Source organism: Taeniopygia guttata, chromosome 6 (genome assembly GCF_048771995.1).
Source record: "Taeniopygia guttata chromosome 6, bTaeGut7.mat, whole genome shotgun sequence".
NCBI lineage: Eukaryota > Metazoa > Chordata > Aves > Passeriformes > Estrildidae > Taeniopygia > Taeniopygia guttata.
Window position 1 is genome coordinate 33,448,514 of NC_133031.1, and position 23,053 is coordinate 33,471,566.

Consider the following 23,053-nt stretch of genomic DNA (forward strand, 5'->3'; position numbering starts at 1 on the left):
CCACCATTTGGCTGAAACCTTCGGTTTTTTCCACCGCAGATCCTTCAATGAGCTTTTGGAAGGTCAATTTGCAAGAAGCAGATAAAACCAGCTGCCAGTAAGGAAATGCCATCTCGTAGTGGAGAAACGACGTGTTGGGAAGTGAGTGCAGATGTTGGGGCTCAGCAGGACCAAAAAATGTCCCCACCATCAAGCAGGAGCTGAGTGAGGGTATGAAGCTCCTGCAGCAACTGTTCTGTGGGACAACCTGCCCGTGCCAGGGCTCCAAAAAAGCACAACAGAACCAAAAAGCTCTTTTCTAACACAAGCTTTTATTAAAGAAAAGCACAGACCACTTCTTGCTGGATGCCTTCCTCTACTTCTCCCCCTTTCCTAAAAATGACACATGGTTTGAGCTCTTTTTTTACTGCACAGCTTCTCCCAAAGACTTTCTTCCTCACCCAAAACCCTGCTGAAGATAGAGACAGGACTTGCAGAAGCAGAGGCTTTTCAAGAAAGTTTGAAGGAAAGTTATGAACAGCCTGGCTGCATAAATGATGAGAAGAATGTGAGTATCTGCCTGCCTGTGTCTGAAAATTTAAAGAATGGGAAGGAACCGTTCAAGGTGTTTCAGGAGGTTATACAAGAAAATAATGAGATGGGGTTTCAGAAGATGGTAAAGCTGAATATCAAAGGGAATTTCCTGACAGTGGGTGCTCCTAGTGGTTTCTTAAGGAAAAGTGATGGATGAGTTATCACTGAAGGCAGGAAGTGGAGGAGGCACATCAGTCAACACTGCAGCACTGGGCAGGGGTGGGCAGACCCATCCTCCTCCACCTCCCCTGAACCCTTCTTGCGAACAGCAATGTTACCCTAATGCAGGTCCCCAGCTAGCCAGGAGCAACTGAATTTTTGTCACACAAATGCTGAAGCTTGTGGAAATCTCACTGAAGTGTGTGATCCATGTTTAAAGATTTCTGCTAAGTTCAGTTTACTAAAGATTCTGAATCAGGTCATAGAGCTATTCCTTTCCAGATTTCATTTATATCAGCATCTTTAGCCTCCACTTAGAAAGTCCCATATTACTCAGAAATCATAGGGGGTTTTTGCACAGGTTCAGCAATAAAATCACAGACCAGTTTTGAAGAATTCCAGGGACGGGGGCAGCCACAGCTTCTCTGGGTAACCTGTGCAATTTTCCTTTTAAATGTAGCCCAGGGTAGGAGGAAAAGCAGGAAAATTAAAGTTTCTGCACTTGTCACATGCTTTACACACAAGATTTATGAACCACACCATCTGCACATACACCAGCTCGAACCACATGAGAGCTGGATCCTCTCCAATAATCTGTTCTTGATTTAGCCAGTGACCTTGAAAATCATTAATCTGTGCATTAAAATCAATATAATATTTATTTTTTTAGTATTTCACTATCTGTCCCTCAAAGCTGTGATAGAGATGTTGGAAATTAAATAAAATTTGTAACAAATTTGGTTCTGCACCAAACAAATGATGTTAAAACTAATGCCAAATTCCTGAATTAGGCATGTAACTTCTCTTTCAGAATTTGGGCCTTTACCTATGGACCTAAAATCAGATTTTGTCTCAGCCCTGTTATCAGAGAGATGCAGTTCTACTTTTAGCCTCTGCCACTACAGCTGGGACCTCCTATTGGTGATGCACTGTGCTGCAGGATTAGATGATAAATAAGACAGTAAAGCTTTTCTATCCCAGAAACAGAAGATAGATGCCCAGAGATGCTTGCAAGCATCCCTGCTCCTTATTTGAATGTTGAAACAACAGTTTCTAAATCAATATTATTCAACTTGTTCAGAGAAAACTGGGTGCAAAGACAGGGCTGTGTGATAAAGTTGTGTCATACTGGCTCTCCAAAAACCAAAGGCATCTTTTTCCAAAGCCTGTTACAATTGTTCTGGGTGTTGCATCTAATCCTGAAAGATCCCAGTGATGAAACATATGAATATCAAAGGAGGGATTATATTTACTGTAACTTCAGAGTCTTTTTCCTGTTCCCTCCAGGTGGATTTAGAAATGCTTTTTTTGTTTCCATTCACTATGAGTTTTAATCTCCCCAGAAAACAAAAGCACACTTAAAAATTACTGAAATGGCAAAAATATTTCTCCTCCACACTGGTCACCAGTGAAATTTTTGCATTAAAGCAAAAGAGGGAATAAGGTATTTAAGTCACTTTGCAGCAACAAAATACAAGTCTGATTAACCATATACTCTCCTTTCCACAAGCTGCTAGAAAAATGTATAAAAACTTCCGTGCTACCCATTAAAAGCTGGGTATTGCAATGAGCTGGAATGGCTTGGCTGTACACAGAGAGTGTAATGACTTGGCTAAAGTCAAAGAGCAAATCAAAATTACTCCCAGGACAAGGACGTGGGCATTCACATCTGTCACTGTGTGCCGTGCCCACAGAGGTGATGATGGAAAAGCAAATTCCTGCACCACTTCTTTCTAAAAGTGTCCTGAAAATGTTGTCATGCATCACTACTTAGCTCTTGTCCTGTTAGTAAATACGAATGTCAATGAAATGTTAATGTGGCATTTTACCACAATCAGGGCATTAATTTAATTATGTAAAGATCCTAATTAATTGGATTCTCTAATTGCTAAGTTTTTTGCTTCCTGTGGCTGTAATTATTAGTAGGATCTTCGTTCAATAATTTCTCTTCCAATATCTGTGTAAAGCCCCTGGACCTACAATGTTCTCCATCACCTATTTAATAAAGTGAATTACTTTCACTGACATCCATCATAGTTCGGGGGTTGTCATTGCACCTGCTACTTTTGATTTTAAAAACCCATCTCTTAACCAGGTAGCCTGAACTAAGGCTATTCCTTGATTTTACAGAACATCTTTATAAAGGGGAAAGCTTGCATGCATGATCGAAAACACATTTGAAAACAGTGTTTTTATCTCTCTCTTGACCCAAACCACCTTCCCTGTCTGCTGGGAAAGTGGAACAGAAAAATTTGCTGGCCTGTTTATGGTAAATGTGTTCAAAACAAGAAGATCCTGAAAAGATTTCCAGGCTTGGTAGAGGACCATGTATTTTTGTGCTTCGAATTCAGCAGTGTGGGGATGTGTTTGTGTACATTAACCACACCAAAAGTCCAGCAACAGAAGCTCCCATTGCCATCACTGCCAAGGCCATTCCCAATAAATTCCAAGTGCCATTCCAAATAAATTCCAAGTTTGCCTTTCCCAATAAATTCTAAATGCTCTCTACAGCAACCAGAAGCACCATCCCAGGATAAAAAATTATTTTTGTTTCACTTTAACAAATAGATACCCAGGGCTGGCTTCCTGTGTTGTCAGAAAAATTCATTTCCAGCTGATGATGGCAGGGAGCAGAGACCTGTGTGATGATAAACATCCATTTTCCTTGCTTAGAGGAGCTCAGCAGCACGGTGAGTTGAGGGAAGCTGGGAAGCAGCTGAGGTTTGGAGCTGGAGGGCTGAGTGTCCACAGGGCAGTCAGGCACACAAATCCTCTGATCCTCGTCAGCCAACGCACGGATTGCCCAGCAGACAGGGAAGGGAACAGCAGGGACTGTCAGTCAGAAGCTGCTGTTTCTGTCTGTCTGTCCTGTGGGAGCTGAGGAAGTCCATCAGTGTCCTGGCTTGTAAGATAAGCATGTATTCTATTGCCATCTGTTGGAGGTTGGGCAGTTTTCTTATCCCTTCCAAGAACAATGTCTCCCTCCAGGGAGATGTCTTCTGTTAATGGACTATTAAATGACTCACTGCATGACTGGTAAAGTTACATCATCCCATTGTGAGATGCTCCACCCAGAGGGAGGAGCCCAGCAGCCCTACCTGCATAAAATCAGCACTTTTTGAGACACTGGTCAGGCCATTTCACTGGATTCCCAGAGAAGCAGCTTTTTATCTGCTGAATTCCCAGAGGAAGACCAGGCCCAACTATTACCAGACCTTCAGAGAAAACTGCACCCTTCTACAGATCCCCGCTCCAGCAGCATTTCATCTGCCACTCCAGGAGGAGCAGCCACCATTTAACTGGGCTATTATCAACACCATGACTCCTCAGGGCGTCAGGTTTCTGACTCCATAACTAGTTTTGTTTGTACTAATTACATTTTTTTAAATTTTTATTTGTTATTCCCATTCCCATATCTTTGCCTGAGAGCCTTTTAATTTTGAAATTGTGGTAATTGGGAGGGAGGAGGTTTACATTTTCCATTTCACAGGAGGCTTTTGCCTTCCTTCAGACTCCTCTCTTTTCAAACCAAGTCCATCAGCACGTTGGAGCTCCTTGCAGGGGACACTGGGATGCAGTGGGGACACCGGCATCTGCAGGAGTGGGACCTGCACGTCCTTTCTGCATGAAGAGACCACAGGCCAGCAGCTCTGTTCCCACCACCTCATTCTCATTTGTTTTCCCAGTTTTTTCCTTGTTCTTGCAGGTGGAAATGACTAACTCCTTCCAAAGGATGCTGGTGGAGAACAACTTATTTATGTCTCTTGCACAGCTGGCCTGAGCCTGTGCAGGAAATGCAGGTGATTTATCAGAGGCTGTTCACAAGCTTCCTGCACAGCTCAGGGGCTCTTCCCTTCTTTTATTTCCTCTCCTTTTTCACTCTTCCCTCTCTATGAAGGTTTGCAAATTCCTCTCCAAGGGTTCCAACAATGTTGCTGTAAAATTACTGATTTCTGTCATACCTAACAAAGTGCTCTGCCCCTTTCAATGCAATTTTTTTTCCTGCATCTCTGTGTTTCCTCACATCTCTCTCAGTTCACAGCCCACATCCTTCATCAGTCACAACCACAGCTTTGAGCTAAAGGCAGTAGGAAACCACATGAAGTGTGTGGTGATGAAATGAATTCAGTACACACCATAAATCTCAAAAAAAGTCCAAAAAGCATCACTCAGCATGTACTGCACATATCCATTGTCACCAGGATCCCACGATCCTGAATTTAAATGTTTCCTTCTTGAACAAGGAACTGGGTGAATATTTTCCATATTGTAGGTAGCAGAGATGTATTTGCAATTCACACAGACAGCCCCAGGCTCAGCAGAGGGTGCCCTGATGGCACCTGCAGATGGTTTCTCACCTCATGCCATGGCCCAAATCAGGGCACAAATGTCTGAGCTCATTTCCAGCAGTTCTTGGCCTCCTCAGCAAACCTCAGCTTTCCCCTCACTCCTTTCTCCTCCCACCTGTCCCTCCGCAGCAGCACCCCTGCACTTTCTGAAACAATGCCCACCCTCAGTTTGGCATGCCCTCGAATTGCTAAGAGGCCTGCTTCCAAAATCTTATTTTTCATGTTCCAAGAGATTGTCCAGCTCCCAGTAGTGTCACATTTCCCAGCACTAGCTGTTATCACAGAATACAGAATCATTTACCTTAGAAAAGATCTCTAAGATCATCAAGCCCAGCCATCCCCCAGCACTGCCAAGGCCAGCACTGCCCCATGTCCCCAGGGGCCACATCCACACAGCTTTTCAATCCCTCCAGGGATGGGGACTGCACAGTGCCCTGGGCAGCAGTGCCAGGGCTGGACAAACCTTCCTGTGAAGAAATTTTAATGCCTGTTTACAAATATCTAATTTCTCTCCAGCCATACACATTTATACAACACAGGCAGTGCTGTCTGCTATTTACACACTTCCTGGCATCCTGTTAAAAAGGATGTTCATGTTTCAGTGGGACAGAACAATTCCCACATGCTCTGTATGGATTATGGCTGTTCTGGAAGCAACAGGGCTCTGATGGTGGAGAGGGAAGTGTCACGTAATTTTGGGAGCACATGGAGTGGAAGCACAATTCAAAATCTTTCTCCTATTAATATTTGATGTGTTGTTTTCTTTCATCTGTGCTGGAGAAATCAGAGGACTTAAAAGAAGCAAAATTATTTCAACCCCCACTTTCCTGTCCTGAGGGACTATAAACACCATTTTTCTTCCTTGATGTAGCAAGTGAAGTCACTGACAGGTACTGCACTAGGGAGCAGAAACACTCTGTGCTTCTCAGTCTGCTGTAAAAGAAGGAAAAGCAAACCCAGCCAGGGTCTGCAGCTGGCTGGTGGCTCCCGTGCCTGCTGGTGACAGCTCACGTGTGAGCCAGGAAACAGCTGCACAGGAACGGGGCAGTGACACTTGTCAGGCTCCTGGTGACGTGAACTGCAGGCCCAGCTGACTTGTTATTCTGCTCCCGTGTGTTTTGCCTTTTATACTCTCCCTTCTGGAGTTACTTGTTGGTTTTTAGCAGCTTATGGCTGAGTAGATCTGTGTGGAACTCCCAAGGACACAGCCACCTTCTCTTTCACTGCTGTGCACCCCTGCCATTCTCCCACTGCCATTCCACACAGGGCAGAGCCCAGGGACAAACGTGGAGTTCTCCTGATCCTTCACATCCCACTCCACGCCCTGTTGGAAGACTGGATACTGAAAGTTTTGGGTTTTCTGTGCTGAAAAACACAAACCCTCAAGAGAACACTACATCTGACCTGAGGCCGTGGAGAAGGCTTCCAAAATTAAATAATAGACAAAAAAAACAACACATATCCATCAAGAGAAATACTTACACAGAGTCATTCCACTGGCCCTGGACTAAGGGGTTTCCTGGGAGCAGCAGTGGAAACGTGTCCTGCTTGCACTGCCATTTCCACAGGACATCTTCCCCTCCCTGCAAAACCTGCTCAGAAAACAGGCCACACACATGTCAAGCTGCTGCTTGGCTGGAATTGTGAGGAAAAAAGCTGATAGGCTAAGAAACCCTTATAATACATTGTAATTGGGAAATAATTAGCTTCTGATTGTAATGGCGTGAATTATGACATCTGTATTGTCTCACCCTTCACATGAGACTGAAAATGGAATAAAAGTTTTTAAAACACCTCTCAGTTGCTCCATCTCTGAGTCAAAAAAGGGCATAATCCAACAGCAAACAGAATTTTTGATGAGCCTATCACTGTAAAATTTGAGCTTTAATTGCACTGGGTAAGTCTTTCAGCTTGTCTTGGCACCAGGTCAAAAGGAAGGTGTCTAAGTAACTGTGTCAAGTATTGATGATATGATCACAAAATGACCAGCAATTTACAGAATGATACTTTATTCTTAAGGGGAAAAAAATGGCAAATTTGTGCAAAATCATCAGATAGGGCTTTGAATCTCTGACAAATCTGTGTTCAGTGCTAGAGGGTGGGAAATAAGCACTCCAGGGACATGGTGCTGCTGCTGCTCCCCTCGCTGGGTATCACCTCTGTAGCTCTTTTTCCTGGCAGGGAACAGCAGAAGGGATGAGTAGAGCTGCAGAGCCCGTGCTGGAGGCATCTCTCAGGTGGAGACACAGGCTGGACCCTGTGTGGGAGAAGCCTCAGAGCCTCCCAGACCTGCCAAGTGCCTCAGTGCTCCTCAGAGGAGCCCCTCTTTGCAGCACAAACCTGCAATAAATTAGGTGAAAGACTGATTGGTGCAGCTAATGAAACCTCTCCTCTGGAAATAGCAGGGCAGGCCATGGGCTGACTGCTGAATGGCTCCAGTGGGATCACAGGGACTGACACCAGAGCCCACAGACAGGCACAGAATACAAGTTTACATTTCTGGCAGCAATTCTGTTAACCCAGCTAAATATTTAATAAAATGAACAGGGGAGAATGATATTTTCTTAAATGCATTTATCTCCTAACATGGGGAAAAAAAGGATGGATATTAAAAAGCTACATACTAATGCTAATTTTTTCCTATGCGTGTGGCCAAAAAAAAAAAACCAAAAAAAAAAAAAAAAAAAAAACATAAAAAACATTCATTCAGGGTGGGAAAGCACAGCAAAAGGCAGGAAATATCCAGTGCAAACAAGACACCAAATACTTCCAATTTAAATGCCCAGCTGGTTTCCGGCCATTTTTGTGGACACAGATCAACTGTGGAAAATATCCAGGAGAGATCTGTCCCTTCCTTTTCCCTACCTATGAGTGTCTTCATAATTCTGTGTTTGCAGAAAGTGCTGGTGAGTTTTACAGTTGAATAAACTCAGGAGTCCCTTTAAAATGCTCCTCCCTGGGCTCAGAGGACCCTAGCTACCAGGGACACCACAGTCCCAAAGCATTTCCTATCTTTTCCCTTCTCCCAGGAGGAAACTCCATGGATTTATCTCTCTTCTAGCCACAAAAAGCCCAGTTTGCTTTGATCACCAAAACCTGGCTGAGAATCATCCAGGGACGAGGCCTTGAGCAGGGAGAGTTCTTAGTTTTTTTGATTATGTTGGACATGTTTTCTCTTTTCTGCCTTTGGTTCATAATTGCTGATGGGAGGGGAGTGTGTGATCCCTTTGTAGTCTTTAGATAGCCAAAGCTGGACACAGTAGGCAATCCACACTGGATTCAATCCCAGCCCACAGCAGGGGCTTTGCAAGACAGTTTTATCTCAGAAAATAAGGGATTCATGCTTGACCTTCTCATGGCAGACAGAGTTCAAATACGAATCCCTCTGCAGATTAAGATAAAGACTTCGTTTAAACTGGTCTAAAGGACACATCCTCCTGCTAGACTTTTCCCAGTAGGAGCAGGGGACTTGCCAGGAGAAAGTCTCCTTGCCAAGCTGCTTCTTCTTTGGTGACTGAAAGAACAGATTTAGCCATTCTCCATTAATGCAGACCAGTAATTAAAACCGTGTGACCCAAGTGTGATTACAATAACAAGGAGAACTGTGCTAAGCTTTTATACTTTATGACAGCAGAATCCTTCACTGAATCATGGGAATAACCATCCTCCTGCAAAGCTGGGAGTTAAGTGGGGAAGGCTTCAAAACCAGAGACAAAGAGGTAAGAGGATGGGTTTATTTTAGGTGAGTTGTCTCTCAGTCTTTCTCCAGGAACCACAGGTAGTGATGCTGCCCAAGCTCAGGTGGTGCTGCTGGACAGACAGACAAAGGATGTGACCCCCACTGGGCTCAGCTGTCCAGTCTCTAACCCACAGAGGGAACAGAATCACTGCAAATCACCATCTTTTCCTTCAAATGAGTTTTTCTTTTGGTCAGGAAAATCATCAAAGTTTTGTTTTGGCTTCCTCTTTCATTAAAAAAAAAAAAAAAAATGCAGGCAGATGAGAGCATGTGTGAGAGCATAAAAAAGGGCTGTCCTGCATCTTTAGAAAACAGACTCTTCCAAACCTCAGACCACAATTTCTTTGGGAATATATACTTTTTAGAAAGAGTTAATTATAGTCTTATCTCAGAAAATAAGGGCAGCTAGATCACACACGTGAAACTCTCTGAAGATTCAGACAAAGACTCAGTTTACACAGGTGTACCCCAATCCTCTGCCTAAGCCCTGCTGAACTTTTAATGGCTCTGACACCCCCAGCCTCCCCCTGTAAAAACAAACTTTGGGTGTCTGCCTGCACACAGGCCAGGAAAGTGGGACTCTTCCAGGAAATTCTGTGTTTTCATTCCTCAAAAAATACCCCAACAACTGCCTTCAGCAGATTTTTGCTGCCTGCACCTCAAGTGGACACCCATGGGTGCCCAGCATGTGTCATGCGTCCAGCCTCGCACTGGGGTTGCCACCTAAGCTCCCAAACACATCCCCCTGACAAGGAATGACAAGAACAACCACTGGAGTGTCATTTCCCCTGCACAAAAGCTCCTCTGCCTTCTTGCTCCCCCCAAAAAATGGAGCAGCCGTGCCTTTTTCAAACACAGCTTTCCACATATGCAATTGCCTTCTGGATCCTGTGGTGTGACTTCCCACTTGTGGATTTTTTCCATTGTCCTTGGCAGCTAGAGGAGTCAAATGCCAAGGGGTGGAAGATATTTTCTATAGCCACAGCATCTGGTTTCCTGGCTGGTTGCTGTGTCAGTCGTGCTGTTGACTGTGGAGCTACCTCTGTTCCTGTTTGGTGTTTAAATCCATGCAGTTGCTTCATCCCCATATGCTGTTTTCCTTTCTCTCTTTTCAATTGCTTTGAACATTTTTCCAGAAATTAATACTTCCTTGCATAGTTTCCACATGGTTTCAAGATGAGAGCTTTCCCTAGAATGGTTTTTCCCCTCATGTTGGGAATGTTCTGGAGAAATCCTCCAAGTTCATCCACGGTCACATTAATGATATTGCTGAGAGATTTCCCATGGCTTTATGACAGATGGTATTTGCTCTAAAAACAGCCATATTTTCTGTTAGTTCAGTGCTGCTCTGTACTGGTGGTTGTCTCCTTTGGAAAACTGTGCCTTCCACCCCAAATCACTTTTTATTTCAAACATTTGGAGTGTTGTTTTGTAGGAAGTGTATTAATTTGATTTGTTCTAATTACCAGGGGGTACAACAGGCTGGCTCTCAATGGAAGATAATTTAGAGACAGAGTTTTCATAAAACTGTGGAATACAACTTAGACAGAAGAAATGCATAAAGCTATTGACAATAAAACTACTTTGTTTCACTGAAGCCACCAAGGATCAGTAGGATCAGACTCAGCAATTTTGCTGGGGTTTAGTTGTTAATAAGTTTTGTATAAAACTAGATTCTCAGTGGCTATAAATCAATATATCTTTATTGAGTCAAGTGTAACCAGCCCAGAACCCAGCCCATTGCTTTCTCATCTATTTGAAAACTATGAGAAGACAATGCTGGAAGCAAAGAAAAGAGAGGAGAAAGTCTTTTGACAACATTAAAGTTCTGCTACCTGGCGAGCAGTTCAAAGGCTGGCATTTTTTACCCATAAAGGAAAGCTGTCCTGCTGCTGCTGAGCTCAGCACTGCAGAGGGCACACAGGAAAAGCCAATTTCCCACCTGCTCCTGATTAAAATGAACATTTCTGCTCCTCTGCTAAAAAAGCAGCTGCACTCATGACACCAGGAGCACTGCCAAGCCAAAATCTGCAGTGAAGAAGGGGAAAGATGGGCAGATAGTGACAGGACAAGGGGGAATGGTTTTAAAACAAAGGAGAAGAGATTTAGATTAGATATTGAGAAGAAATTCTTTCTTGTGAGGGTGGTGAGGCCCTGGCACAGGTTGCCCAGAGAAGCTGTGGCTGCCCCATCCCTGAAGTCTCCATGACCTGAAAAAATTAATAAGCAGCTGTAAGACACCACAGTTCTTCAGTAGACATGTGAACACATGAGCACATGTGAACTGAAGACATAAATTAATAAAAATCTCAGTATCTTTTTAATTATGGCCTGAGCCATGTATACTCCACAAATCAGTAGCTCTACAAAGCTGCACAACTCTTCAGCATTGCCATCTTTTCTGGTTTATACTACAACAGGGAAAATTCTTTTTTAGGGATTTTTTCTTAGGTTGTCTTTTTTTTTTTTTACATGATATGGTTATGGGTTACAATACCTAGGAAATTAAGGTTTATGCTACAATGTCAATGTTACTTCAACTGCAGAGGAGAAGATTGCACAATCTCAGAAGACCATCTGGCAAGAAATTGTTTTTGAAAGACATAAAAGCCAACAGATAGCACTGTTCATCAGCTTCACACCACCAGAAATCATCAGGTTTATCTTTGTACAGAGACCATCCGTGTCATCAGTCACATAATTTAGAGTGAGAAATATATAAAGATTCTGTTCGGTGGCAATTACAGTTATAAAGACCAATAGAGAAATCATTTGCTGTGCTGTCAGCTGTGGGATTATAGATTTCATGTGAGGTTTTAGTGACCTTAGGGCATTAAAAGTGATATCCTTCTCAGCACAGCAGATTGAAAAGTATTGATGAGAAAGTCAAGATGAGAGAACAGCAGCTTGCTAAGGCATTCCTCTGCCTCTGCCCATTTACTGCTACATTAATCTTTCCTTGATCTATTAAATTCCATTTTCTTGGACATTTATTCTGGGGACATGTAGGAAAGGAGCTGAACCTGTATCATCATGTCAGCTGGCACCCTAAAAGGACTCCAAAGCCATGAACCCAAAAGGATGGGAAATATTTCACGTGGCAGTGCAGGATGTGAGCTTTCCACCAACAAACGAGTGAGACTGTGACTTTATTTTCCCCCAGTGGCATTGGCATCAAGGCTGTTAACTAAAACTGAAAGCATTTTCATTTTGCCAAGTCACAGAAGCACACCACAACCAATGTTATCTTCACAGCAAAAATGATCCTGCACAGACGGAGTGAGGGGCTATACTGACTTCATGAGGGTCAGCAGTCCATCTGCTTGTAGCTGCTCTGTACAGTGTTTATTCACATGAAATACTGAGCAAGGCATTCCAAATCAGGTGGATTCCCATCCCTGGAAATGCTCCAGGCCAGGTTGGATGGGGCTTGGAACCACCTGAGATTGTGGGAGGTGCCCCTGCCCGTGACAGGGAGTGGAATGAGATGATCTCTAAGGTCCCTTCCAACCCTCTACTCTCTGCAAGTGTGTGCTGCAAAGACCTCCAGACAGAGAGTAAAAGGCACCAAAAAAAGAAGGCAGACCATAAGCAGCGCTTTACAAACACTGAAGGAGAGCTGCCAACAGCTTATTTCAAAGTTTTCTGGAGGAAAATCCAGGAGGGCCATGTTCAAGCAGATGCAGAGCAGAGAGTGTGGGTTTACCTGCTCTTGCACTGTAACTCTGATGGGAAATTAATTCACAGCTTTAAAAAAATTGCTGTTTCAGCATTAATTCTTGAAGAGATACTAATTCTCTTGAAGATATTCAGTCTGATTCTGTGGTCATAAGCTTTTACTCCTTAATACCCCTCAAAATGTGCTCCTCAAGGCAGCGAGTTACCTGCCTTGCTGAGCTGATGAGCTGTGACCATGGGTGGTCCCAGCAGGACTGAAGGACATTCTTTTCTGCACCTTGTCCCTGTCTGGAGGAACAGAAACTCCTCTTCTGCTCCTTATTACAGCCCCTAAATCTGTGTGTGAGCTGCTCAGCCTGCACAGCTGCATTTCAGAGCAGAACCACTCCTCCACCAAGCTGCAGATGAGCTTAGACTCCTTGAGTCACTACAATTTCTGTGATGAAGCATCAGCAGAGGGAAAGGTGAAAAGAAATACTTGAAAATAAAACAGGCTTTCAGCTGGTTAGATTCCGTGGAATTTCATATTTAACAGAATGAAAATCTAATTTAACGTCTTCTTCAGCAGTGGCAATGCTCAGAATGGTTCATAACTTTGCTGCTCACAGACCCCACTGGATGCTAAGGGGATGGAAGGAGTGGTAGATTTGGCAGTGCTGGGTTAATGGCTGGACATCATGATTTTAAAAGCTTCTTCCAGCATAAATTATTCTGTTTCTATCCCTGCTGAGCTTCAATTGCCCCATCCAACTCTCCAGCTGCACATCTGCAGCCCATTGGAGCAGCCTCTTCACTCTGTGACTCAGGGGAAATTGTTCCAATTTAAGCCAGTGTTCCTGGTAAAAGGATGAAGAAAAACACTGCAGTGTCCATAATCAAACTGGGATGACTTTGAAGGTGCTACAGGTGCAAATGGCAGCAGCCTCAAGCCCTCACAGCCCTCACCTCTGACTGCAGGTGTGCATGGAAAAGGGTGGATGAACACAGCACTTAGAGAACGAGAGGCACCTGCACTCAGCTAAAGTACTCAGTTAACCAGAGTTACCTGGCTGTGCATCAAATTTCTTTTTCTTCCTTTGTGCTGCCTGATTTGTATTCCCCAGAAATAGTCACTCTTTAGGATTTAGAAAATAATCTGCATGTTCTGGAGAAAATCACATTTTCTTTTTCATCTCTTTGTCTCCCCTGCTGTCAAAATCTTATTTTATGCCTTCCTCTTGCAATCCATTTTAACAATAGCAGTGGCACAGGTAATATTTCTCTGTGCTTGATGAACTGAGGGACACTTGCTTATATAACTGGGGGACAATGATTATGTCTGAGTCTTTGTGAAAGATTTGAAAGCATAAGGGGAAAATGCTGTATCTCACTGCTCTCACTTATCCTCACATAAAGAAAACAGCTCTGCAAACCAAAGTGTCTCATCCATATTCAAAGTTAAAATCAAATAAAACAACACCCCAACAGAGTGAGTCCAGCCTGCCAGGGCTGCCTCACCCAGGATTAACAACTCTCCAAGCGGTATTGTACTCAATTTTCTTTATTCCAGTTAGGAAAGACAGAAAATGACTTCTCACCAGTGGGATATTGGGTTAATGGATGTCTCAAAGCCCCTGGCTGTGATTCCTCCTGATCTTTCACGATGTTTCTGGTGTAACACTCGTATCTGTGCTAGAAGCAATGGGTCTAGCTGATAAAATACAATCCAAAAAGGAAATGCAGCCTTTCACAATGTGACATGTACCTCAAAATCATTAAACTAAGCAACAAAAGCACATGGCCTAAATCCATTGTGTTTATCCTAAGAAACCAGCCTGTACAATGTACCTAGCAGAAAGAAAAACAGAGGAATGTCCGTCATACATCACAAATGGAAGGGAGTTTCTATTCTACAATTTTGACTTACAATTCTCTAACTGCATCACTCCAGCTCACAAAGTTTTCAGCAGATTCCACCAGTGGGAGTAGTCATGATGCTGAGGAAGTTTCAGGGAAAGGATATGCATAACCAGCCCGATTTTTTCACTATTCACTGCACTTTTCTAAGAGCCTGAGAAGGAGAGAGATTCCAGGAATATTCTTGTGCAGTGAAATTACAGGGCTGGTCCTTGTTAAGGGTAGTGATGGCAGTGGTGAATAAGCACTGATTGTTGCTACCTCTTATAATTTAAAAGATAGTTATTGCAGATGAATAATGCATGAGCTTGGAATCTCTTCCCCAGGCACTTGGAGACCTGAGTTGAGATGCACAGCACAGGCACATGGCTGTGATTGCCTTCAGTGTGCTGCCTTATTGTTCTGAAACACAGCATAATGATCCCTCTTAAAGCATCAGTTTATAAAACTCACACCCACAGGAATGGGGAGGATTTGTAGAAATGAACCTCTCACAGCTCCTGTGCCTCAGAGCCAGGCTGGTCATTGCTATCTGTTACAACCAGGAAACAGAATTTGGGTTTTTAGACAGAAATCATGTTCCTGCATCACCTCAAAGGCTGCTACGTGTCCTCTGCTGGCTTTCCAAAGGTAATGGGTTATTGATCGCTGCTGATCAGGCAAATGTGCCTCCTGATGAATATGCAGACACAACATCAGGAGTGCTCTGAGCATCACAATGTGTTCACAATGTTAGGCTGGGTTCCTCAGCCCAGTATTATGGGCTTTTTTTAAATGACTCTGTTTGCATTCTCAATTAAAATGGATTAATTTATACAACATCCAAGAAATCACTTAAAGCTCCTCAAAAATGCCATGTCAGCCCTGAAGCCTTGCTCTGCTACTGCTCTTCCTGCAGATCTCTCCTTCAAAGGAGACACAACAGTGAGCCTGGGTGATGCCTTATTTCAAGGGATTGAGAAATTCAGCATCCCTCCCTCTCCCTGCACGAAAACCTCTGCAGAACAGGCAAAATCAAAGGCACCTTATTCCACTCTTAAACTTCTGGTCATATGAGTGTTTCTCAGGACAATCTACCTTCTTTTCTTAGTGCTTCGCATTAAGGGACAGGGTTTTCATGGCTCACAGCAGCAGCATTCAGTGATACTTCATGTTTGTACTTAGGAAAGTGGCTCCTCTTTAAATAATGGAGAATATTCTCGGACTTAAAAGACCTTTTTCCTATGGGGAGGTATCAGGGGGAACTAGGAAGAAATATGGAACTTTAAGCACCAAGTGCTTTCACTGACAGAGCCCTGAGACAGCACTCCTAAATCTTCTCTGTAGCTTGTTCAACACACAGGGAATTTTGGATAAATAGGATTTCTATTAGTGTCTCAATTATGAATAGATGTAAAGTCAGGCAACATTAAAAGCAGTTTCCCAGCTGTTTCGGCAAAACAATTTCTTTGTAAATAAGGTGAATGTTATGTCAAAACAGCTGTGAAAGTGACTTTATTGAGTCACTTACAGTAACTTACCCTTTAATTATTCTAAAACTTCGTAGATTTTGCTAACAAATAATATGTGACAGAAGGATATTTATGGATTCCTACGGATTACAGGGAAATAAACCCTTAGAGAGCTTTGTGGTGTGCATACAGTGGAATTGTTATGTCTTATTTTGGTACATTGCAATTTTAAATCTCTAAAGCATCCCCTCATTCACCAGCAGGCCTGGCAGCCTCTTTGCATTCATGTCAAGGGAGGCTGTCAGGGAGCAGACACAAATCCTAACACGTGTCTTCTCTGAAAGAATTGACTTTTGCTGTGTTTCTTATTACTCTTCTCCCTGAAGGGTAGTAGAAGTCTTTTAGATTGAAAACAACATCGTTGTGCCATGTGTGGAGAAAGCAGAGCTGGCTTCAGAAGTGACTTTAGTGCAAACTGTGCTTTAGGTGACAACAACAGCCTCCTTATAAGCTCTGTGTGCGAGGGACTAGGGATGAGAGTCTGATTTCACAGCGGTTAAACTGTGCCCATCACAGCCCAAAACAAGCAGCTCAAAGCAGCAAGGACAAACCCCTTTGGTTTTGGCAGCGATATTTGGTGGGGGAACGTTCAGAAAGTCCTAAAATGGTTTTGGTTCAAATGGAATTTCAAGTTCAGCTCATTTCCACCCTCTGCCACAGGCAGGGACACCTTCCACTAGACCAGGTTGCTCCAAGCCTTGTCCAGGTTTTCCTGGGAAGCTCCCAAGGAAAGATGGTGACAAAAACCATCACTCCACAAAAAAACCACAGGTGATACGAGGGTCTCAAGGACTCTGCAGGTCAACAGCAGCTCTGCTACTTTTAAACAGAGCTATCCAGCATTTCTGCTCCCTGATCTGAGGGCCCTGAGACTGCTGTGCCTAATTTGTATCCGTGCCATTTTGATGGTAAAAGTTTGGAGGTGGTTGCTGCCAGTGCTCCTAGAAAAATGGGAAAATATGGGGCCCTGGAGAAAAAGTAGATGGAAAATTATAAATAAACTTGTGAGAAGATTGTAGTGTGAAAGGCATCATGTTGTTCTTTGACGGTCTGGGAACTGACTGAAACTTACTCAAGAAATTTTTGACTAATTCATCAGTAGCTCTTCAAAATCAAGCTGTCCTTTGTTGCTGTTTTTTACCTAATATTACTTTTTCATTCACTTCTTAGGGTCACAGCTTCTAGTGGGAATATTTTCCACTAGAAATTTGGTATTAATTGACTGTGGATATTCTTCAACTGTTCCTAGTAAGATACCCATTGACTAAAGCTTTCATGGAAATGACCATCATGCATTTCAGCTAAAGGAAGAGTCTTGTGAAAGTCACACCAGTATTATTTAGTCAAAATAATTACTGACACTCCAGGAGGACACTGGAGTGCCAGTAATTATTTTGACTAAATAAACCACACTGTGTGAGGCACAATGTCCTGTAATAATAAAAACTTTATTCCTGATAAAATGTTATTTGTCAGTCCCCTGATTGTTATCCATGAGGTTTCTTTTCCAGTCAAACTAGAGACATACAGCTCAAGCTCTGGGTAGATTTGCCCAGGAAAAAAAAAAAAAATCAGGAAAAAAGAAAGAGAAAAAAGTCTCACTTACTTTTTAGCTGGCTGTATGTTTCCTGGAAATCTTAAGGAAATCATTTTGATGCTGTGGCCTGGTAAAAGAGATCAGAGGAGGCCATGAAGATGCTCCAAAGGATGAAGCATCTCTGCTAGAAAGGCAGGCTGGGAAGTGTTCACCTGGAAAAGGATCCAGGGACACCACAGAGCCCCTTCCAGTGCCTAGAGGGGCTCCAAGAGAGCTCGAGAGGGGCTTTGGACAGGGGCTTTAGACAAGGGCTTTCAAAACTTATGTCACTGGCCTAAACCTGATCCCATCATCAGGCCACTGGCAGCAAAAATCAAACCAAGCCTTTTTTAACATCTAAGTCTCTTCCTGACTACTCATTTTTTACTGGCCTCATCACCCATGAGCAACACTTCTGTTCACAACTGATTACACAGTTCTGCCAGCCCTGAGCAGAATGAGAGCGGGTTTTGAAGAGATCAAGCAACAATTGATAGATCAAGACTGGGAATAAGCCTTCTTTTATCTAGAAAAACTGTAATGGAAATCATTGGAAAAATGTATTTTATTACTTTCCCAGAGGAGACGATTAGGGAACCTGAAGGCAAAGGCTGCTCTATGGAATGAATGATTTGAATTTTAACTGAAAATGTTGAGGCTCAAATGAAAAACCGTTTTAGACAGCAGGAGAGAGTTTGCCCATTTTTTTTAAGTGTTTTTATTATTTGCAGTAAATATATTTGCATAATTTGTACATCCAAAGTATCCCAACTGGGACTAATTATCCACTGTGTTAGACAACATACAAACACACAACAGAGCCAACCTCTGATCTGGGAGTCACAATCCAGTGCTCAGTTTCAGCAAACAACACTTGATAAGCCAAAGTGTTCATTCTCTTTTCTCTTTTCACCCCCATTTATTAAAAAGGGCTCTTAGCCAAACCTTCAGTGGCCCTTTCAGAAGGCAGAAGAACAAGGAAATATTGTGCCCTTGTTAGTGCAGAGGGCTGGGGTTTGCAAATCAAAGCCAAGTCTCCATGCTCTGAAGCAGACTTTATGTCTGACAAGAAGCAGTTCAGCTCCTCTGTGCCTCCAACAACCTATTTGTAAAAGGGTAGCAGCACTCCCCACCCTCTTCAGGCCATGCTGAGAGGGAAGGCATGAAGATTTGTAGAGAAATTCCTAAAATAATTTAAGAGACTAATATTTTAGGATTTTGTCACCTGTGTTATATACAGTGCCTCTTGCTTTCTTTGGGATTCCTAAAGGAAAACCAACAAACTTTAAATTGCAGTAGACAGATTCTCTTCAGATTGCTTCACCATTGCCTCAGTAGCATTTGCAGCCCATCTTCAGTGAGGGCAAGGCTGACATGAGCACATCAATCTAATATTTTTTTTTGCCCTGTAGGACTGTAAATACCAACTACTCCCAGGCAGCTGGTGAGAAAGGAGTTGCTGTGTTGAGTCAGAACCTGCAAGCCCAGGCATTCAGCAGGAATGTTAGAGATGTGTGCCAGCTACTGAGTTATGTGTGTTTGTCTGAGGTTAGGGTGGGGTACAGCTGGTTACCTGGGGCTGGGGCTCTTGGGGTAGCCCAAATTGTCTTCTTGGGAAGCAGAGACACTTTGGCCAAGGCAGCTGCAGTACACAAACCACTCAAGGATTCTGTGAGAGCCACGAAGAGCAGTGTTCAGCACCAGGTGGCACTGAGTTTCACAGTTCATCTGGTCATTTCTTAGAACACATTTATTACACCCCTACTCCAGATGATGAATTTTTACCATAAGGTTTCCCCCAGGAAAGGAAACCAAGACATGAGATCTGGGAAATGATAACAGAGGGTGCAGTCACAGTGCATCCTAGGCCTGCGAGGATGCTGGGCTGAGTAATCTGTATATAAAGAAAAGAGAAAAGGTCATTCTGAGGGATGATGTGCATGAAGTAAAAATGGTTTACGAGTAGTAGACATAAATAATCCTTGCAAACCACTGGAGGTGATACAAACCAGCTGGGATGAGCAGACAATGGGAAAAGCAGATTTTCCTCTAGAGACCCAAGAAACTGTAACCCCCTCCCTGCCATCCTATCCCAACCCTGTGATTTACACACAGCTCTAGCTCAGGAAAAAAAAAAATCTGCTGGGTTTTGTAAGTCTATAATAAAGAGCACATTATTCCTGCACTGAGGAAAAAGGTTTGTTTCAAAGCCTTTAAGCCTTATGTTGGGGTAAACTTTCCATAGGGCAAGTAATTCTAATCATATTTGGAATAAATTTGGTTTAAAAGAGAAGTATGATCTGGGGAAGACTGTCAGGCAGTGGAATGTGAGTCAGTCTAACAGACTGCTTCTGATGTTCATTGCTTTATGAAAGCAACATGGCCCCTTTGCCCTGTCAACCTAAACCCTATCCATTGTTCTAGAAAGTTCCCTGTCCCTCACCTCCAGGACCAATCCCAGATCGAACCCTCTCTCCTCCCCTTACCCTGATTCATGGCATCCCTGAAAACCACACCCTAAGAGTTGCTCATTCATTGCATCATTTTGTCCACCCTGTGTTTTTTAAAACATTTTAAAGTGTTTAAAAAAAAACACTTTAAAAAAGTTTTAAAACGTGAAGTTTTAAAAACCTTTGCACAGTTGTACCCAAGGCTCTGCTTGCCTGTGTTCCCTTCTGCTCTCCTCTCCAGTGGACCCACCCTTGTCCTTCCCAATAAACCTGCTGGACTTCACAGAGCAAGAGAGCCTCTCCTGCCTCCTTTATCCCATCCTTGTTGCACCTCCAGCGGTCCTCAGTGCTGGGTATTTGGCTCAGAGGTCCTGGCTCAGGGAATACCCTAATCTGGTGGGCTCCCCACTCTTGCCATTGCCCCTGGACCATCTTGGAGCTAGCCTGAGTTCCGGAGGACAGTGACAACCAGTTGCCACAGAGCAGAGCTGGCCGTGTCACAGTGTCAACAGTGGCCCCATTGACATCATCACCCTGGTCTAGCCCTTCAAACGTGGCTGGACATCAACACCACCCTCAGAGACCAGAACAGGATCCCAGAGCAGGAGCTTGCCCAAGGCTGCTCAAACACCAGAGTAAGTCTGAGCTCTGCTGCCTCTGGCACAGCTCACACACTCCTCTCTTTTTTAACTCAGTCTGGGTGTACAAGTGTCAGGAGGAGAAATGCCAGTAGTGCTGCACAAGAGACGCTCCAGGAACTCACCATCAACCTCTTCTGGATCCAACGTGGCACAGCCAGAAAGTGTCCCCAAGGAAAAAGGTGACAGCAGAAGCCTCCCTCCCCACAGCTCCCTGTCACAGGCACAGGGGGTTCTGGGGTAGTCACTGAGGAGCCAAGAATGATGCCAGGCTGAGGCAGGAGCTCCCCAGCCCAGCTGGGCTCTGGGCACTTGCTGGGGCACCCACGCCTGACCTGCTCTGCCCTTCAGCCAGCACGGCACTAGCCAGCAGGGCCCTGGGGCTGATCCTGCTCAGACACTTGCCCAGCCCCACAGACGTGCTCATGCCTGATGGGGACTTGCTCTGTCTCCAGAGTGCATGCTGTGCCACCAGACCCAGGCGGACACCGACATCTGCGGGGACAAGAGAGTGAAGTTCAAGCTCTGTGTCCACGTCTTCTGCCAGGTAGGTGAATTCTCCTGGGGAGAATTTACCTGGCAGTAGGTGTGGACACAGTATTCTGCCCACAAGGGCCCTGCCTTCCTGACTTAACAAGCTCCAGAACTTCCATGCCTTGCAGATCTTCGCCAGCGGGCTTTACCCACAAGAAGACACTGGAAAATTTCTTGTTGGGGACACCAGGCGTATCATCAAAGAGGCAGCCAAGAAGGTGGGGACAACCTGGCAGGAACAGGCAGCTTTGCACCACAAGCTCATCCTGCTCCCCAGCAAAGAAGCCCCAGGCCCAGCTCACACAGGAGCCTTGTGTGCAGCTCTGGGGGCTCGGAGTTGGCACTGCCCACATCCCATTTCCTGTCTGGAGATTCAGACCGGCCACAAAGCCCCAGCCCTGAAACACACAGGGCTGCTCTGCTCTTTCCAGAGCTGCTTCATCTGCTGCAAGATGGGGGCCACCATCACCTGCTGTGGGACAGGCTGCGACCGCACCTTCCACCTTCCCTGTGCCCCACACGGCCAATGTGTCACCCAGTACTTTGGGGCCTACAGGTGAGGGCTGCCCATCCTCACCTTAGAGCCCCCACGTTCATCTCCAAGCGCTTTCCGCCCTGGAAGACACACAAGGGAGGAGGCCATGGTTGCCAGCAACCTGGCACACACAGGGGCAGAACCCACAGAGGAGCTGGGGCTCCCTCACAGCTCCTGCTCCCACACTGCCAGCACAGCCAAAGGACTCTGCACTTCCCCCTTCTCCTCATTTTCCTCACAGGTCCTTCTGCTGGGAGCACCGCCCACACCAGGCACTGCAGCCACGTCCAAGCCAGGACAACACCTGCAGCATCTGCCTGGACACTGTGGAAAATAAAATCTCCTACAAAACCATGGGGTGCCCCGCGTGCCAAGATGCCCGCTTCCACCGGCACTGCATCCAGAGACTGGCTCTGCACTCTGGCATCGGCTTCCGATGCCCGCGTTGCCTGAACCAAGACCCATTCACGATGGAAATGCTCATTGTGGGGATCCGACTCCCTAAGAGGTTGGGTTTTCTCCTCCCATCTCACACGGCACAAGCACAGTGCCAGCCTAGGGACTGCCCCAGCAGGCCTGGCCGCCTTCTGGCCCATGCCTTTTGCCCTCAGCTCCATCGAGTTGCTGGAAATGGGAGGAAGGCTCAGCTGGGCTCAACTCTTTCCCCTCTTTCTCTGGCAGACCCCCATCGTGGCAGAGTGACCAAGAGGTCGGACCCTCAGATCAGAGGCACGGCCGCTGTGATGCCCCAACGTGCCTTTGTCCGGGAGGCCGGGAGCACGTGAAGGCAGACGGGTAAGCAGCCACAGCACCGATGTGAAAGGGATCTGCTCTCCACAGGCTCTGCGATGTAGAACCAAGAACAAGGGCTCTGCCATCCCTTGCTATGTCCCTTTGTTCTCACAGCCTCCTTGCTCCTCCAGACCCTGGCAGCTGTGGCTGTGCAGCTCCTGCACTGCTGAGGGCACCCACCAACTCTGCTCCTCTCTGGGGGACAGCACGTGCTCCTGGGAGTGCAGCACCTGTGCTGCCACGGACACTGGTAGGCATCAAAGCGCTCAGTGCTGTGCAGTGCAGACAGGGGCCAGGATGGGCCTGACAGCAGGACCTGCAGCACATGGCTTGGCTCCAAGAGGGCTCTGGATAGCTCAGTGGCCTCTCCAGCCTGCAGCATGGGGGCTGTCCTGATGACCTTCCTCCTGACCCTCTTTGCAGGTTCCTCTGGAAAATCAGAGCTTGTGAGCACCAAAACTTCCAGCCAGAAACTGCTGAGAATGTTCCAGAGCACGGTGCTCCTCAAGAGCAGCTCCTCCATCAGCCCTCAAGGGCAGGCCTTGAAGCAGCACTACCCTGAGGAAGAAATACCATCGGGGACAATGGACAGCCCTCCTGCCAAACCCCACGGGGACGAGGAC

General features: G+C 45.1%; 2 protein-coding genes across 2 annotated transcripts in view; one reads left to right on the forward strand and one right to left on the reverse strand.

Annotated features, from left to right (window-relative positions):
* The window catches only part of UROS (uroporphyrinogen III synthase), a 623,177-nt gene that overhangs the window by 14,265 nt on the left and 585,859 nt on the right, over positions 1 to 23,053 (reverse strand). The window lies entirely within an intron of this gene.
* LOC115495833 (PHD finger protein 7-like) lies at positions 21,030 to 22,437 on the forward strand. The gene is made up of 5 exons (XM_072931573.1): positions 21,030 to 21,116; positions 21,232 to 21,321; positions 21,535 to 21,659; positions 21,880 to 22,146; positions 22,320 to 22,437. The coding sequence occupies exons 1-5, from the start codon at positions 21,030 to 21,032 to the stop codon at positions 22,435 to 22,437; spliced, it is 687 nt and encodes a 228-aa protein (XP_072787674.1).